The sequence below is a fragment of the Fomitiporia mediterranea genome (assembly GCF_000271605.1).
Source record: "Fomitiporia mediterranea MF3/22 unplaced genomic scaffold FOMMEscaffold_16, whole genome shotgun sequence".
NCBI classification, from domain to species: domain Eukaryota; kingdom Fungi; phylum Basidiomycota; class Agaricomycetes; order Hymenochaetales; family Hymenochaetaceae; genus Fomitiporia; species Fomitiporia mediterranea.
The window spans coordinates 455,799-474,124 of record NW_006760401.1 but is presented as its reverse complement, the minus strand read 5'-3'; the positions used below and the strand labels follow the sequence as shown (position 1 = coordinate 474,124).

The following is an 18,326-nucleotide window of genomic DNA, read 5'->3' as shown; positions in this document are numbered from 1 at the left end:
ATGTATTAAGCTAGATCTGCTTGTAACTACTGATCTGGCAGGACAGTAGGGGTGGCAGTCAGTATAGAAGGGTTTATGTTTATACTATAAAGGAATCAGTACTAAACTAAAAGGGGTAATAAATAGAAGAAGGGTGGCAAAAGTTTAAAAGGGTTTAGAAAGTTTAAAATTTAAAAATGTAAAAGGGTTAGGACAAAGAGAAGAGATCAACACAATAGTAAGTACTGATGCTTAAAACATAGGAGAGTTGTAGGGTGGTAATAGGGAGTCTGGATCTAATGTTAGTAACAGTATAGAGGGGACCCAAAGGCTCAGTAAGGGGACTCAGACTATAACTATCCTACACAACAGAAATACAGAATACAAGTACTAGAACATAGTCAGAACTTACAGAACAGGCAAAGAGAGAGAGTGAGACAAGGTAAAGTATATAGAGTAAGCCTGAGAGTACAGGACTACCTAGAGTAGACAAGATCCAGACTACAGGACTAGTCTGATCTTATATACTTATATATACTAAACTACACAAGAGTACTCAGAGAGTATGAGCCACTAAGAATAATAAGCTATAAAGGATGAAAGAAAGGAAGGTCAAAGATAAAGGTACAAAGAATAAAGGGATGGACAAAGGGTAAGAGACTATAGAATGAACAAAGAATGAAGGAGTAGTTAAAGGAATAGAATGATAAAGTAAGGAAGGGTAGTAGTAAGAGTCAGTATGTATATAGTCTATAGACAGCACCCCTAAGGGACAGAAGTCCTAAGTTCTAGTACAGAAGGGTGCAGAACCCTCAGAACTGAAGGTACAAGAGTAGAGAACTGTAACAGAAACTCCTTAGACTACTGTAGGAACTAGTTTCCTACTAGGTATTTTTCTAGAGCCTCTGTAGGAGTAGTTAACCACTGGTAGAAAGTGAGAATTACTAAGATGTGTAATGATACAAAAAAGGAAATTTGTGTTACAAGTATAACTTTAGTCAGCTCATCTCAAAAAAATTGTAATTATAATGTTTAAATCAAATGTATTGCTTTGTTTTCTATACATATTAGAGTTGAAAATCATGTAAACTAAGGTAACCACAAAAAAAGAGGAAGAAATAAAGTAAAATTATATTAATAAACCTCTCATGGATTACTAATTATCTTAGTTTACCACACCCCTTTTTTGACCAACCTATAGTAGAAAGTAGTTATCTACTATGGTTAACTACTGAGTTACAGTTGAAAATATCTTATTGCATAATGTTGGGAGAGGCCTCAGACCTATACAATATGAGCAATATGCATTATGGTAACCGTGCGAAAACATTACTTAAGTAGGAACCCAAATTCGATATTACTTTTCAACTTATTTGAAGACATATACACTATGACAAGAAAATAAGCACATATCTAGAGTATCAAGAAAGACAACTAAGACAATGACAAGTACAGTAAATGTGTATATTACTGTAAAACTCAAGAAATAGTTTGTAATACAAGGAAATACAGTCAGAATCTGTAGAAACAAAAAGATAGAAAAAGCTAGTCAATACAAATAACTTTCCCCCACATATCATGAAGAGATCTTTGCTACCCTATCTTGGTCTTGTGGCAGCATTGAAGACATTGTAAGTAATGAAATGTCAATCAGAAACATTCTTTTTGTATTAAAGTACATCAGAGAACAATATGTGAGGCTTCTGGGTACAAAAATCACAACAGTAAGCAGTCTAATTTCCAAAAATGCTCAGAATTTTGCATAATTTTCTCACAAATCTTGATACAATATGCAATAGACTATTTTTGTGCATAATTCCCTTATCCTGAGCTGGGATTAGGCAGAAAGCTATGCAATATTCAATTTATGCATTATAATGTGATGTAATAAGGTATCTTCAACTGTACCCACTGAGTGGGTAACTCTTGTACACTAGCTCTGCCTGTCCGGAAAGTATTACGTAATCAGCATTAGGAGGTCCTTTCTTGGTTTGTGGAAAAACACAACCAATAATTGAGAAAGTGTAAAGTTGTGAATGAATAACAAGTTGTAATAAACAAGAACAAAAGTGTAAATGATACGAGCACAGAAAAAAAAACCAACGAGCTCAGTAGAAGTGGTTAGAATACAATAAAAATAATTAGAATCAAATAAAAACCAAAAATAATGCGGATATGTGGATATATAATACATACACTTTTGGACTTCTACCGTTACACTTATGCACGAACCTCCTCAAACACCTTCTTCCCGGACCCCATCCCCATAAACGGTAACCTCCTCCAAAATCCTCTCTTCCCACTCTTCTGTGAACCGGAATTCGAACTAGAGAGCGTCGCCGAATCCTCTGACCTCGTACTCACTCCTTCATGACTGAGTATCAACTTCTGTAATCGCATCTTTCCTTCAGAAGTCCACCACTGCTCGACTTCCAAATCAGCGTCGTACCCGTACTGTTCTCGATTCTTTTTTCGGTCTGCCCATTGGTTTGCGTTCTCCGTGTTTCGTGCTCTGTGGTGATGAGTTCCACTTCCCGTGCTTTTCGTTTCCGATCCAGTAGTAGCGGATTCATTCGAATCGGCAGCGTTGGTAGTATCAAAATGGGAAGAAGAAGAAGCAGCCTCCTCAACCTCCTCAGCCTTCATCGCCCTCCTCATACTCGCATCCCTCGCACTCTGCTCAGGCCCATCTGGTAAATGAAAAATATACCTATTCAACGTACTCGTCTCCTGCGTCATCCTCGTTCTCTCCATCCTCAACCTCTCATACTGCTTCAACAACATTAAAAGATGTCTCGTAGCAATACTGGGCGGACCGAGGTGAGAGAGTAGGTTACCGAGGACGGCAGCGTCTTCGATAGCCATTGCTGCTCCTTGAGCGCGGTAAGGTAACATTGGATGACATGCGTCGCCGAGGAGGACGAGGCGACCTGATGAGTGGACCCAGGATTTGAGAGGTTGGCGTTCGTCGATGCGCCAGATTAGTGTTCGGTCAATTAGTTTGAGGAGTTTTCGGACACTATATGCGGTATTTTTTGTGAAAATTAATATCTGTTTTTTTTTTGGTATTTGTATGCGTGGATCGTACCGAATCTCGAAGTCTGCAAAGTCTTCACGCATACGGTCTGCGTTCCCTTCGGCTGTATAAGATTCTTCGGCACCGTGGTCTGGATGGAGCATTACTAGGTTGTATTCTTTTTGTGCTCTCTACAATTGATGAGAACTATTAACACAAAATAATATTGAACGGGAGGGAAAACGCACTATGCAGTATCCCATGATATGTCTCCCCGGTCCCATCCAAGTCGTAAGCTCCGGCGTCTCCATAAGACTCCTCAAGTCCTCGTCTTCCAGCAAGAATTCTGCAGGTATGACAGCCCTATATGCAGCATCGCCCGTTTTCTGCGCCAAATCTACTCGTCCACACACAATCTGCCTCGACAAGCTATGCACCCCATCCGCACCCACAATCAAATCCGACTCGAAAATATCCCCATTAACAAGCGAGATTGCAACTTTCCCTCGTGCGTCCGGATGCGGGTCAAGAGACTGTACGCGTGAGTTAAGTCGGAAAGTAACATTCGTACACTCCCTCAATCGTTGAAGTAATATCCGATGCAAGTCCGCACGGTGCATATGATAATACGGCGCTCCAAACTCCTCCCTCACATTCTTCCCCCACTTCGTCCGCCCAACGACCTCACCATCCTTATACCGCCTAAACACCAACGCCTCCGGCTCCGACGCACATGCACTTAACCGGTCAGACATACCCCAGCGGTGAAGGAGCCGCGTGACGTTAGGAGAGACTTGTAACCCCGCACCGACTTCGCGGAGTTTACGCGCTGCTTCGAAGATTGTGATGTTGTGGCCTGCGTGTGCGAGACAAAGTGCAGCTGCGAGTCCGCCGATTCCGCCGCCGATGATGATGATGTCGAGGCAGGTGGCTGCTGTACGTCCGGCATACATGTTTATCTTTTCAGTGCCAGCAGTGCCATTGCCACTGCTGTTGGGAGTGAGGTCGACACCGTTTCGAACATTGCCAATAGACATGGATCTCGAGCCAAGTTATAAAAAAGGAAGAAAAAAGCAGATATAAGAGAAAACCAGAGAGTCAGAGAGACAGCAAGAGGGCAAAAAGCAAGAGAGACGACTGATGGGATGCGTTGAAGTAACGTAAGAAAGAGGGCCAGCACTTGATGATAGAGTAATTTACTCGCCGGGAATCGGGAGTGTCAGACGTCACTCAATTTGTTACCGATAACATGCCAAGTATGTCATTTAAATTACCGCAAATGCACCCCTACGTTTCGAGGGCAGACACGTTTCTCTCCCATTCCAAGAGTGCTTGCGTGTGCTCTGCGTTCCAGAGAAATATGTCGTGTAGATATGTTTGCAGATACGTTTCAGCCGTCCGTCCGTTCGATAGCCGACAGAATCGGGTTTCGCATGCTTTGCTCCGACTCCCGACCTCGCCGATTCATAGTGGTACACTTGCAGCTTAAATTGTATGTACGCATCTTCTCCCGTTAGCGGACAACCGTTATTTGGACGAATGGAAGCGGTGCAGCAGACAAATGTAGATCTCGAAGGCTCGGACACGTTATATTTTTATTTTCTCTATCCTAATGTCCCGCCGTCGGCCTCGGATACACGCTAACTCCAATCAACGCTCATTCAATAAGGCACGTGTCACCCAATGTCCTTCATAGCAACCAATTACTCATCAATTCAGTTCACTTTATCCTTCCCTATCTCCGTTATATCTCTTCCCCGTCTATTCAGCCCCTTCTCTTATCATTTTCATATTCCTATTGCCGCCCCTGATAAAAGAAAACAACCAGAAAGGCAATTCAACCGGTTAATAGTAAGGACCCCTTCTTTAACAGAAGCCAAAAGTTTCTTTATACAAACTCTGGCACAATTTAAATACTGTGAAATTACTTTTGTACACTGCTCTACTCTTAATAAGATTAATTACCAGTATACTAGCTTTATTTTCTTTATTGTTTTTAGAATCTGAATATAGCCAATTTGGATAAGATAACAAGCAGAGAAATATTTTATCTATTAACTTTGCTTACATGTACAAGAATGAAGTCCATATTTGTGATCAGAGCCCATTCACAGTAAAGTTTAAACCTGTGTCTTCCAGTCCCTAATTAATGAACAGTACTTCAAAGCACCTTCACATTTCTACTACTTCTATTGATATATATAATATATATCATGATGCAGTGCTTACTTTCAATAGTCACTTTTTAGGCAAATCCTGATTATAGTAAAACCCGAAATCACATTGTAGCTGTGCCCCTCAAAGTGTGTACTAGCAGGAGATAATCTATCGACACTCATGTTGAGCACACTCTGAGTATCACATTCATAGCCACGGCTAGGACGATACATAGGAACCTCAACGTTAAGATGGTGCCTCTGACAGCATTCTGTGCTGGCTCTCAACACTCCTTCACCCCTACCTCCTGTGCTTTATACCTAGCATGTCCACCCTGCAAGAGGTGACATCCAACAAGCTCACAATCACGGTCGTTGTGGAGAATACCTCTAATAATGGCACTATAGAAGAAAAGTGGGATGACATCCCAGAAGAGATTATGGTTCTTAGCACAGACGACATAATCTTGCGAACCCGCGCCATCGAAAACCAGATAAAGGCATGTACTCCTATAACTGACAACATTCGAGTATAGAAAACTCACATGGCAGATAGGCAATGCGATCAGAGAAAATACGATTGCAACACGAGCAGAATGTGATGAAGGAGAAGATTAGAAGTAACAACGCGAAGATTAAGCAGAGTAAAGTCCTGCCATACCTCGTTGGTAACGTTGTAGAGGTATGCGACTCAAGTCCTTTGACGAACCCGTTGCTCATCTGGAGACGCAGATCCTCGATGCGGACCCTGAAGGAGACAAAGACCTTGCACACCGAGATCTCAGTTTATCGTGCAATCGAAAATGCGCAGTCATCAAGACCTCAACAAGAAAGACAGTGTTCCTTCCATTAGTCGGCTTGGTTCGTGCAGAAGACCTCAAACCAGGAGACCTTATCGGCGTCAACAAAGACTCCTATATAATTCTCGATACCTTACCTCCAGAATTCGACACACGCGTGAAAGCCATGGAAGTCATCGAACGACCGACAGACACCTACGAGAACATGGGAGGGCTCGAGAAGCAAATCCAAGAACTTGACGAAGCAATTTTACTTCCGCTACGGCGCGCCGATAAGTTCAAGACACTTGGAATCAGGCCGCCGAAGGGTGTGCTCATGTACGGCTCGCCAGGAACTGGAAAGACACTTTTGGCGCGCGCATGTGCTGCACAGACCAAAGCATGCTTCCTAAAACTCGCTGGTCCTTCACTTGTGCAAATGTACACTGGCGACGGCGCGAAACTCGTACGAGACACGTTCGAACTTGCGAAGGAGAAAGCTCCTGCAATTATATTTATCGACGAATTAGACGCTATTGGGACGAAGCGATTTTGTTCGGAGACGTGCGGCAATCGGGAAGTGCAACGTACGACGTTGGAGTTGCTTAATCAGTTAGATGGGTTTAGCAGTGATGATCGTATTAAGGTGAGTCTTCATAACCTGCCAATTTTAGTTTCCTTTCCCTATGTTAGTCACATAGGTTATTGCCGCCACGAACCGAATCGATATCCTTGATCCTGCACTCCTTCGTTCAGGTCGCCTCGACCGGAAAATCGAGTTCCCTCTTCCAAACGCATCAGCGCGAGCAAGAATCCTCAGAATCCATTCCAAAAACATGACACTAAAGGACGACGTCAATTTCGAAGAACTTGCACGGAGCACAGCCTATTTCAATGGTGCGCAATTGAAGGCAGTTTGCGTTGAGGCAGGTATGACTGCACTTGGCATGGGAGCAAACTTAATCCAGCATGAGCACTTCCATTCTGGCATTGGGCAGTGTGAGTTATGGTTTCATGCTATCAATCTATGCATGCTGCTGACGTATTTCGTGGATTTAGTACAAGCGAAAAAGAACGTGGATCCATATCCCTTCGCTTAATGCTTGCCTCCTTGCCTCCTTGTTAGATTCACGTGTAGAGCAATTATGTGTTTTGACAGCCGTTGGATATTGTATGTTAGACTATGCGTGCAAACAATTCAATCAAAATCAGGTACTTCTGTAGCAGGGCATAACTAGTAGTTTTCACTCACAGTACACACATCCTCGATGTGGACGCGAAAGCACAGTAAGCATAAATAACAAATATGAAGTTCTATAGGTGGTCAGAATTAGTTAACCTGTCTATTACTACCTGCGTTTCCATTGTCCTCAACGACGATGGCGACAAATCGACGCGTAAGGAGGTTGAAGATACTCCCAAATATGAGCGCAATCAAGGTACTACTCATAATAATCACGTTGTACGGCATACTGAAGTCCGGAGTTGCGACGTCGACGAGTACTGCTGGGCTATATATTCGTCGACTTTGCTTTGACGAGTCGTTCCTGCCTACTATAAATATAGCTGGCGGCAGGTCCCATCCACGCTGGGCATCTGGAGGGTGCTCTGTATATCGCAAGAACGATTTCGTCACGTCCATCGACAACTCGACTTTTGATTCTGCAGGAACGGTCAGCTGTGCTTCAAGGAGTGTAGGTCGTCCATGGGCCTCAGGTGGCGTATACGATAAAAGCGACATCAGATCCTCTGCAGTTTGCGCAGTCAGTACTCTGGCCACGACAGTGAAAGGACATACACAAACCTCGCTTCTGGCCGTCGACTGTCAGGTCAAGCGTGTGAAGATAGAACGTAACTAGCCACGGCATTGTCTCAACGTAAAGCAATCGCAGGTCATGAGGACGATTGTTCCAAATTGAGACAGCTAATCGCCCTCGTGTTTGACTTGTTCCACTCAACGTCCTTGTCAGAAGAATATCAGACAAAGGAGCCACGGACGTTCCTAATGCTGCTTTTATCAGAAAGTGAAACAAATTACACGCTATCATCTTACGGTATGAAAATGCGTTTTCCGTTGGGTATCGGATGGAAACGTCCAGCGGTAAGGCATGGACTGAGGTCACAAGTTAGATATCATCAATATGAATGAAGCAGTACAGACCTTTTGCAATATTGTAGAAGGCAATGTTTTCTCGCACAATAAGCGGCTCTGGTGTGATCAAATACCCGGCATCTTCAGGTAAAGTCATTTCGACCTTACTTTCCGTCGCAACAGGACATGCCTCCGATATGGAACGATGGAACAACGATTGGAACGAGAAATCTATCAAAAGAAGACTTAACGAATGTCCACGGAGAATCAGCAAATATATTTACCTCGCTTTTGTTGACTAGATAGACGAACAGGATCAAATACAGATTGGACACTCATCTGGAGCTTGACGCCTTCCTGTTTGCTCCATGATACATGGATGCTCATTCCATGCCAGTCTGCATCGAACAATCGATGCGGATTGAGTAGAGATGCGATTCCCGCAGAAGACTTGCATGGAAGTAACTTGAGGAAAGGTGTTAAGTTCTCCGTGCAAACGTTCTCAGAAGGTAGTGATGCATATCGGAGTTTGTGTGTTTGGTTCGAGGAGAGTTTTGGAAGGTCGCCATCTGGCCGAAAGGCATAACTAGGAGATGTTGTTCGCAAGTCATCTAAAGATCCCATTGAGGCACAGAACAGTCCAGAGAACGCATTGCGGAGGCCTTTCCACCGATCCTCTACGCTGATTCTCCACGTCAGACAATTGCACATCTCCAGGTGATTCGCCAACACACCTCATCTGGTCAGAGTCACCCATCCATGCCCATAACTCTGCGCCGCTCGCAACTGCTTCATCTTCCGGATCACCCCATCTGCCATAGTCCCATTTTCCAGCATTCAGGCTTAGATGTGCTTCTGTCACGGCATACTCTCGAAGTACTTGACCCAAAGACAGCGGGAGAAGCGAGTAATGCTGCGCTAAAAAAAGAATGTTGCTCTACTCAGAACAATCCAGTTCCACAGAGATATGAATAACTAACGAGTATCTTCATCTAAGAGTGTTGTGGGTTCTCGAGGAACTGAGGTAGCCTGGGTAATGGTGAACAAGAACCGGGCTGCGACGCGTCCATCTCGAAGAGGCCGCACGGTCAAAGTCTCATTGAAGCTTTCCTTTGCTGCATTACTACAAAGAAAGGAAAGAGAAGTAAATAATAGGAGAAACAGCAAAGATGTTGGTGGCATAACTCGAAGTCGTTGATTCTTGAAGTCCATGAATCGAAACGGTCATGCTGATGTAACTATTATTTGTAATCAGAAGCTGGTCTTTCAGGTTTTAAATTTCACGATCACGTTCATCTCCTCGTGTACTCTCTCGCTGATGATAGTCAGACATGCTGCACACTACGATTAATCGTCGATTACGTTAATGCTCTTTGTCCTCAAGCTAACTCCTTAGCACACTTACGAGTAGTCTGTGCATTTAGTAATGCTTGGCTAGCTCACGGGTCAAGTACTGTACAAGGATGCAGTCTTATTGACGGATCAAATCAAATATCTGGCATCTATGTTCAAAACCAGCCTTTTTTATGCGGCGGAGCGCCTTGACCCATTACTACAGGTTCTATGGACTTTCCTGATATTGTTTCCTCTCACCCGATTTTAATATTCATTGGTAAATGAGCGTCAATCAACCTTCCATTTGATGAAAGCAACACGAAAGGAATAGGACAACAGGCACGCGGGGAACTCATGGCCAAAGCTCCCTTTATATCCACCTGTGAGAAGCTGCAAAACCTATTTAAATCCAGAAGGACATCAATAAACTGAAGACACCCCCAACCATGACCTCCACCTCCACAGGTGCTGACGTGGCCTTGACAGGTTTGCTCTTTATTCAAGCCATGATCGCGTACACATGCTGATATGCTTGGCAGTGATCAGTGTCTCCAACATAAAATGGGATTCAACTCGTCCACCAAATCTATATGTCCAGATCAAGTTCCTCAACGATAAGAGGTGGACCAAGACTTGTAAAGAAAATATTGCACCGAAATGGAATGAAGGCTTTTTATTCAAACGGTTAGCAATGTGTTTAAGGTGAACAGAAGTGTCTTTCTTATTTGCATGTGTAGATCTTTCGTGGACCAAAGGATAGCATTCGCCATTCAGATCAAGCATGACTCATCATATAGAAAAGAATGTGTAGGCAAAATTGAAATAGAGCTCGATGAGTTATTAAAGAGATGTTCCAATGGCAAGGGTGCGTGAACCGGGTCATTATCAGCATGCCGAAACAGTAATCAACCTCGCTAGAAACGGAGCTCTACCTCAATGCGCCCCATGGTTTATCGTCTACGAAAACTGCCGCCCTTCGTGTACGCTTAGAGGCCCTTGACGCGATGGCAAGTGCTAGACGTAGAGTTGATGCAGCAGAGCAAGCGATCCAAAGGGGTGGCTTCGCAACCTCAGCACACGCTACCGATTCGATTGCAGTTGGAGTAGCTGATGCTACCACTGACCATTTTGCAAAGCATGCCGATCTATACGAGTCCGTGGGAAGCCTCGTCTCGACGCTAGATGTGTTCGTTCGTGTTGTGGACAAATTATCACAAGTAAGTGTCTGCTTGTCTTTGATCATCGCAACGCAGTGCTTACTAAAAGATGTCAGATTCGCCCATGTGCCAAGTTCGCATGACATCTGGCTTCTACACTATACAAAGTATGTGCCATAGCCCAGGACGTAACATTGCTTGATGATTTCTACAGGGACTCAGGCATCAGTTTGAGGTTGACAAAAAGGTTGTCGAACTTGTGCACGCCATGATAGACGCATTCGACTTTGTCGAAAAAAATGACATTCTTCACGACAGGACAGACAGGCTCCAGACGACAGTTATTCAGCTCTTGAAGCAGACTGAAGAGTTTTGCCTCTTCATTCAAGAGTACACAAGTCGCAATATATTAAGTCTGTCTATGCTCTAATACCTTGACTGTTGTCGACTCATTGTATATCAGGACGAGTGTTCATGCAAAAAGCAGAAGGGACGATCGATAAATTTCTCAAAGCATTTCAAGCGTCCAAGTCCTCGATAGACTCTGGAATCCTTGTCCAAGTTGGTTTCGTTTCTTCGAGGATCTCTTTCAACGTCGATGCCTTGACCTCAAAGGTCAATGAATTGTCTTCTAAGTTCGATATCTCATGTGCGTAATACTATCGGCGCCACTTTTAACTACTATTGAATTCAGTAATCTAGTCCTGGACCGACTTCAACCGGAGAGGATGAGCGCATTTGATCGACCACAGTGCCTTCCCGGAACGCGCAGAAACATTATGGATGAGATTGTTGAATGGGTGTCATCGGGTTCAAATCAGAACGTGTTCTGGTTGGATGGCGTTGCGAGATCTGGCAAGAGCACAATTAGCACGACGATTGCGGAACACTTTAGTGCTATATCTCGCCTTGGGGCTCATCTTTTCTTCCAACGAGGAAAGAGTGAGCCCAGTGCGGTCATTCGCACACTCGCTTACAAGCTCGCCTTATTCGATTCTTCGATTGCCGAACACGTCATTGAGGCCATTGTGCAGGATAGTGATATTGCACTAGCTTCTGGAACGACTCAGTCCGAGAAACTCATTAAAATTCCTCTTGATCGGGTCGGGGAGGCTCTGCAGGGACCAGTCACCGTCATTGTCCTCGACGCATTGGATGAGTGTGGAACAGACAGCGGCCGAAGGCGCTTGCTCGAACTGTTCCGAGAAGGACTTCCTACTCTTCCCGAGAACTTCCGATTCCTTATTACAAGTAGAAAGGAGCTGGACATCGATCAAGCACTATCTTCTCAGCCCGAGTCCGTTTGTGCCGTTGAATTGGAACACGATTCAGTAATGTGCAAGATCGACGTTCTCCGATATATTGATTACGAGATGCGCAAGGTATTTACGAAAAGTAAATTGGAGACAGTGCACGATTGGCAATTGAAGATGGAACGTCTTGGAGACGCAGCAGGTGGACTTTTCATCTGGGCATCGACAGCGGTCAAGCTGGTGGATCGCGACTTTCCTGCTCGGAGACTAAACCACCTCGTATCCAAGTCGCAATTACTCTCCGCTCTCGACACCTTGTACCGTACTGTCCTCGAAACCTCGGGCATTTCATTCGATGACGAAGAATCCAGGTCCCACTTTTCCCAGGTCCTTGGTCTTATCCTTCTTTGTAAAGTTCCATTATCTGACGACGCAATTGACGGGATACTTGGATATTCGGACGAAGATTCTTCACGTCTTGTCCTTTCGCGATTGCGATCTGTGCTTGCGTACACTTCAGGAGAACCTATCCGATTTTGCCATACGTCCTTCCGCGACTACTTGTTGGCTCCAGGGCGCGAACGTGACGACTGGTTCATCAATCTCGAGTTTCAGAAGACTTTAGTCGCCACGCAATGCTTCAGTGTCATGAAGAATGGACTCCGCTTCAACATCTGTAATCAGGAGTCGTCATACATCCTTAACGATCAGATCCCTGACCTTCCGGATCGCATCAAGGAAAATATTCCTCCCACTTAGAATATGCCTGCCTCTTCTGGAGTCAACACCTACATGAGGCTCAATTCTTAGACGTATTGTTGGACGAGCTGTCAGATTTCCTTGATGAACGTTTACTATATTGGCTCGAGGTGATGAGCCTCTTGGAGAAGGTCGAGATTGCTAGCCCGGCGCTCTTTCGTGTCATGAACTGGGTCTCGGTGAGTACGTAGATGTATTGCCGGACCTGAACCTTATGTTCTTCCCCGACCAGTCACACAGCGCCGACGTGTTAGCCTTCCTCAGAGATGCACGTAAACTAATTACTGTTTACTTGCCTGCTATTTCGCAATCGACGCCACATATATACGTTTCTTTCCTTTTATTCGCATCGATGGACTCAAAATTTTTGATGCATCATTTGAAATGTGATCTACCAACTGTACGAGTAGAGCAAATAGGTGTGAAGCAGCGGTCGCCGTTCTTGAAGGAGCTTACGGGGCACTATGGCGCCGTAAGGTCCGTTGTTTTCTCGCCCGACGGCACTCGTATTGCCTCTGGCTCCGGCGATGGGACGATCCGAATTTGGGACGCAGAAAGCGGGCAAGTCATTTCCGGTCCATTTGAAGGGCACAAAGACTATGTATGGTCTGTCGCTTTCTCGCCTGGCGGCGAACGCGTTGTTTCTGCATCCGGGGATGGGACAGTTAGGATCTGGGACATCGAGAGTGGACGGGTGATTTCTGAGCCTTTCGAAGGGCATATCGGTACTGTTTTTTCCGTTGCTTTCTCCCCGGACGGGACGCATGTCGTCTCTGGATCGTGCGACAAAACTGTCATGATCTGGCACGTTGAAAGCGGACAAGCCGTCAAGCATCTCGAAGGGCATGTAGGCGTTGTGACTTCTGTTTCTTTCTCTCCTGACGGAGGGCACATCGTCTCTGGTTCCCGTGACAAGACCATTCGAATTTGGGACTTCGTGAGCGGGCAGTCCATTTGTGGTCCTCTCGAAGGCCACACAGACATTGTCTTTTCAGTTGCTTACTCTTGGGACAATATACGTGTCGCCTCGGGCTCCCGAGATGCCACAATTCGAATATGGGACGCCGAGGGTGGGGAGTGTATTTCCGACCCTTTCATAGGCCATACTGCTGCAGTAAAATCCGTCGCTTTCTCACCGGACGGGAAACGCGTCGTCTCTGGTTCTGCTGACAAGACAGTTCGAGTCTGGGATGTTGGAACTGGGCAGGTCGTTTCTGCGCCTTTCGAAGGGCATACTGGCTCTGCAGAGTCTGTTGCATTCTCCCCGGATGGAACCCGCGTCATCTCAGGCTCTGACGACTGCACGATCCGCATCTGGGATGCCGAAAGCGATGAGGCCAGTTCTGGGCGTCTTGAAAGACATGCAGAGGATATAACTTCTGTTGCTATCTCGCCCGACGGAAGACGCATCGCTTCTGGCTCTGCTGATAAAACTATTCGACTCTGTGACGTTGAAAGTGGACGATCTGTCTCAAGTCCCCTTGAAGGGCACTTAGGCACGGTCTGGTCTGTTGCCTTCTCGCCGGATGGAAGACATGTCGCTTCTGGCTCCGCCGATCACACGATCCGTGTGGGACGCCGAAAGTGGAAGGGTAGTTTCCGAGCCTTTCGAAGGGCACACAGATTGGGTCTTGTCTGTCTGCTTCTCGCCTGACGGGAAGCGCATTGCGTCCGGATCCAGTGACGAAACACTCCGAATCTGGGATGTCAAGAGTGGGCAGACGATTTCAGGTCCTTTCAAAGGGCTTGAAAGCTCAGTTACGTTTGTTGCTTTCTCGCCTGATGGGAAGCTTCTGGCTCTTACGACAACACAATCATAATCTGGAACGCTGAAAATGGCGACGTAATTTCCAGGCCGTTGAGGAGACACGAAGGTTGGGTTCTGTCAGTAGCCTTCTCACCCGACAGTACGCGTGTTGCCTTTGGTTCTGATGACACAATCATCTCGATCTGGGATGTCGAGAGTGGAGAGATTGTGGCTAGGCCTTTTGAAGGACACGCGTCGTCGGTTGTTTCCGTTGCTTTTTCGCCTTACGGAGACGAAATTGTCTCTGGCTCTGAAGACGCAACAATCCTAGTCTAGGACGTTGAAGGTGAACAGACTCTTTTCACACTGTTTGAAGGCTATAGATTACTTATCTGGTTAGTTGCATTCTTGCTGGATGGAAAACACATTGTCTCTGGCTCTCAGGATCACACAACCAGAGTGTAGAATGTAGAAGGTAAGACCAGCATTTTTCTTACTCAGCAGTTAATGTTTGATTCCTTGTCTCTTGTCTTAGTTTACAATATTGTAAAATATACTTACTTTACTAGTTCTAATCCTTAGGAATAGTAACAGAATAGAGTATAGAGGGTAAGACTTGTAGACTTGTAAAGTAAGAGGGTAAAGGAGTCCTACTTTAGTCAAGCTACAAGTGTAGCCTAGTAGATTGGTAGTAGAGTACTTTCAAGTACTAAGTAACTTAAGTTAATAAAACTATCTTTTGAGAGCCAAACTGGCCTCCTTATATACCTTTTACTAGAGTAATGTTACTCTAGTAACTTTAGTAACTCTCTTTACTATTGTTCCTATAAAGTAGAGCTAGCTAATTCTTTAGACTGTATACTACACTAGTTTGTGTCTTCTATTAATCTACTAACACAAGTTTGTGTCTTCTTGTATTCTAGATCAATCTTCTAATAACTCCTTTACTATATTATTATGTTTTCTATACTTCCTCTCATACTTCTAATAACTCCTTATAAGTCCTCCTAACTAGTTATACTGTGTAAACTGTATAATACTTTTCTTATAAAGTAGAGCTTTCTATTGTTCTTATAACTCTGTCTAACTCAACTTATACTTCCTGTATATTAGTTTGTAATACACTTTCTTATAAGGTAGAGTATTATAACTTCTAATGACTCCTTTATAACTTTTGTAATATAAAAGGCTGTACTTCTGTACTACTCCTAGAACTTACAATCAAAGTTCTAGACTGTTTTGTATACACTCTAGAACTGACAACTAATGTTCTAAATCTTCCCCTAAGTCTTCTTTAATAGACTTAGTTTAGGAGACAATTATTCTTATTAACTTTTAGTCTTATCTTTATACTTCTGTATTTAATCATAAAACTTACAACTAAAGTTCTAAATTGTCTCATATATTCCTCATGTTGTCCTCATATAGTTCTTATGTTTATAACTTTATTACTTTCCTATCTGTATAAGTAAAGTGTATAAAGGAGACTACTTTCTTATAGTCTCTCCTTAAAACTCTTAGTTCCCTTTCTTTTACTAGTACTAGTCCTCCTTAAGTATAAAGTTTTAGAGTATTGACTCTAACTCTTTACTAGCTTTGATAGTCCTTTGTCTTTGTATAAAGAGTTTCTAACTAACTATATAGTTTCTCCTTAAGTAAGTATAATATTTTTCCTTTTATCTCTTCAGGTTTTCTTTTAGTCTTTTCCTTTATACTTCTTACTTTAGACACTATACTCTTTCTAGATCCCCTCTCTATATAAGCATTCTAAATGACTTGTCTTTAGTTAAGGTTATTAAGTAATACTGTGTTAGAGTATATGTTTAACCTTAGAGAGATAAAGACCTTGTTTACAGGTTTTGTTACCTTTTCCTAACTGACTTAGTACTTACTCCTTCCTGTCCCCTCTCTCTACTAATAGATTAATCACCTATTAGTAATAATTAGAGGTTAATAATACTAAGCTGAAGTTCTTACTAAGTAGGACAATAAAGGTAGCCTAGTTAATCTAACTAATCTTTAGACTTGTAACTAATAGAGTTTTGTATATAAACTACTTAGTTCCAAGTTTTGAGTTAGGCTTTCCAAACTTAGTTACTATATTTTACAATTCCTAACAAATATAGATCCTGTCTCTGACTAGACATTAGATAAGGATAGGTGGATACATTAGTATAGAGAGTTATTTGTGTAGATTCTACCTCATCTACAGACAATACTTTAATAACCTCAGAATACTACAGTTCTTAGTTGTGCATTCTTAACTAAGTTAGACTTTACAAATGCTACTATTGGCAAAAGGTGGCAGGAGTGTTTTAAACTACCTTAGTAATAACACAATCTTGTTTCTTAGTCAAAGTAACTTATCATCACTAGTTTTACTCACTGGAACCTTGCTAATTGTTTGTTATAAATAATATATTAGTTGTAATTACTATATAGTATATACAAATTGATTTCAATCAAACTCTGGAAGTTGTGTGTAGTACATGGAGCATATATATTTTACACCCTACCTTGCCAGACAATAATTTGAACTGAATATAAGTATGTGGGAAGCTCTTCTGTGCCCAAAAAGACAAAACTGTTTTATTAATGAGTAGAGGGGAAGCACACAACGTTGCTTTTGAGGTTGTTCGAGGATCGGGTAGTAAGTATTATGTAAGCAAGGATAGCCTTCTTCAAAAGGAACCGTTTCGAACGAACGCTTCATTTTTCTTTCTTTCAGACAGTGCGCCTTTGTTATATTAAGAAGATTTCCAAACATGCTCACTTTCCACATCGTCGCATTTCATTTCTTACCGAGCCTTTGTCAAGCAGACATCAATCAACACAAGCAAGATAAAGGATCGAATATCAGGCTTTGGGAGAATCAACACTTCTATCCCTCGTCATCCATAACTTGAATGCAGTTATTGTACAATGCTCTTAGCACCTTCCATGGCCTCGACTTCCACAGCTACCCACATTTTCATGACATGTCTGTATCCCTTTGTTGTTTCTGCCCTATTCCTGCGTCATACTGATGCACCTTCCAGTCGTTCGTGCCTCTGAAGTGGAATGGCATCGAACTCTCCACAGTAGTCTGCCCAGCCTTTATGTTCAGGTTAAGATCAACAATAAATGTAGGCAAACAAAGACTGTCAATAAGAGCTTATCACCCTATTGGGATGAACGTCTTTCATTTGGACTGTAAGCGAATCATTTATTCACTACAAGATGCAGTTTAACTAGTTACCTACAGACCGTCCACAGACAGGAAAGCTGATGTCAGAATTCGGATTATACACAAATCACTCTTGAAGGATAGTTGTGTAGGCAAGATCGAAGTCGAGCTTAATGACTTATTGGCGATGTGCACTGGTGGCAACGGTATGTGATTCGGCCCCCTTAGTAAAGCAGAATAAGTAGTTTATTTATAATAAATTGAGTATGTAAATTAAGTATTAGTATATCTAACTATAATAATAAGTCTACCAAGTCTATATGTCTGGTTTTGAGGCAAGGAAAATTCAGACATTAAGATTATACTAATTACTGAAAATACACATTTTGTACTATATCTTACTCAATTTGGACTCATTTCTCACCATTATTGTTAGTATATGAAAAGAAATTCTAAAACTATGGATTTAGCAACTTAGATCACACTTTTTGGTTGAGTTTTGACTGAAACATAGGTTTTTTTTGTATTTTTGAGCTAAATGTGACAATACTTATGAAAAAGGCAGTACTAGTAATTGATGCAACAGGTACGTTGGTGATGTGTGACACAATGCAACCCAACCAATGCTGCGTGACGGTTGCACTCTCACTCACTCAACACGCAGTGTCTCTCATCCACCATGTCTGCTGCAACTCCAAGCGATCATCAATACGTGGTCTATCTTGCACACGACAGCACATCCAGGCCCCGTCTCATTTCTGTTCCCAAGAATGCATCCGTGCAAGACCTGGAATTTGCTACTCGTCGTGACCCAGGCTACCAAGACTACTTGGGGTACAAACCCGTATTCCTTTATAAGGTCTTCTTCGACGTCTCCTATTCTGTCA

General features: G+C 43.2%; 5 protein-coding genes across 5 annotated transcripts; 3 read left to right on the top strand and 2 right to left on the bottom strand.

Moving 5' to 3' along the window:
* Positions 1 to 1,824: 1,824 nt before the first annotated feature.
* On the bottom strand, positions 1,825 to 4,108 carry FOMMEDRAFT_23628 (FAD/NAD-binding domain-containing protein). Its single transcript, XM_007271146.1, has 3 exons — positions 3,244 to 4,108; positions 3,068 to 3,186; positions 1,825 to 2,998 (listed from the first exon to the last, which is right to left on the bottom strand). Exons 1-3 carry the CDS (start codon positions 4,030 to 4,032, stop codon positions 2,200 to 2,202), a joined length of 1,707 nt encoding a protein of 568 aa, XP_007271208.1. The 5' UTR covers positions 4,033 to 4,108; the 3' UTR covers positions 1,825 to 2,199.
* A 1,369-nt stretch (positions 4,109 to 5,477) lies between these two features.
* FOMMEDRAFT_137005 (26S proteasome subunit P45) lies at positions 5,478 to 7,086 on the top strand (the record flags this gene model as incomplete). Its single annotated transcript, XM_007271243.1, has 6 exons — positions 5,478 to 5,651; positions 5,708 to 5,833; positions 5,884 to 6,576; positions 6,632 to 6,929; positions 6,990 to 7,006; positions 7,069 to 7,086. The coding sequence occupies 6 exons, from the start codon at positions 5,478 to 5,480 to the stop codon at positions 7,084 to 7,086; spliced, it is 1,326 nt and encodes a 441-aa protein (XP_007271305.1).
* A 174-nt stretch (positions 7,087 to 7,260) lies between these two features.
* On the bottom strand, positions 7,261 to 9,204 carry FOMMEDRAFT_96760 (GPI transamidase component GPI16; the record flags this gene model as incomplete). The annotated part of the gene is made up of 7 exons (XM_007271218.1): positions 7,261 to 7,679; positions 7,735 to 7,941; positions 7,984 to 8,043; positions 8,092 to 8,253; positions 8,307 to 8,704; positions 8,757 to 8,940; positions 9,003 to 9,204. 7 exons carry the CDS (start codon positions 9,202 to 9,204, stop codon positions 7,261 to 7,263), a joined length of 1,632 nt encoding a protein of 543 aa, XP_007271280.1.
* A 599-nt stretch (positions 9,205 to 9,803) lies between these two features.
* On the top strand, positions 9,804 to 12,526 carry FOMMEDRAFT_161713 (uncharacterized protein; the record flags this gene model as incomplete). Its single annotated transcript, XM_007271242.1, has 8 exons — positions 9,804 to 9,843; positions 9,897 to 10,041; positions 10,095 to 10,222; positions 10,276 to 10,574; positions 10,624 to 10,647; positions 10,729 to 10,927; positions 10,978 to 11,163; positions 11,217 to 12,526. The coding sequence occupies 8 exons, from the start codon at positions 9,804 to 9,806 to the stop codon at positions 12,524 to 12,526; spliced, it is 2,331 nt and encodes a 776-aa protein (XP_007271304.1).
* A 113-nt stretch (positions 12,527 to 12,639) lies between these two features.
* On the top strand, positions 12,640 to 14,609 carry FOMMEDRAFT_161712 (WD40 repeat-like protein; the record flags this gene model as incomplete). Its single annotated transcript, XM_007271241.1, has 4 exons — positions 12,640 to 12,705; positions 12,759 to 14,094; positions 14,150 to 14,239; positions 14,317 to 14,609. The coding sequence occupies 4 exons, from the start codon at positions 12,640 to 12,642 to the stop codon at positions 14,607 to 14,609; spliced, it is 1,785 nt and encodes a 594-aa protein (XP_007271303.1).
* Between the last annotated feature and the right edge of the window lie 3,717 nt (positions 14,610 to 18,326).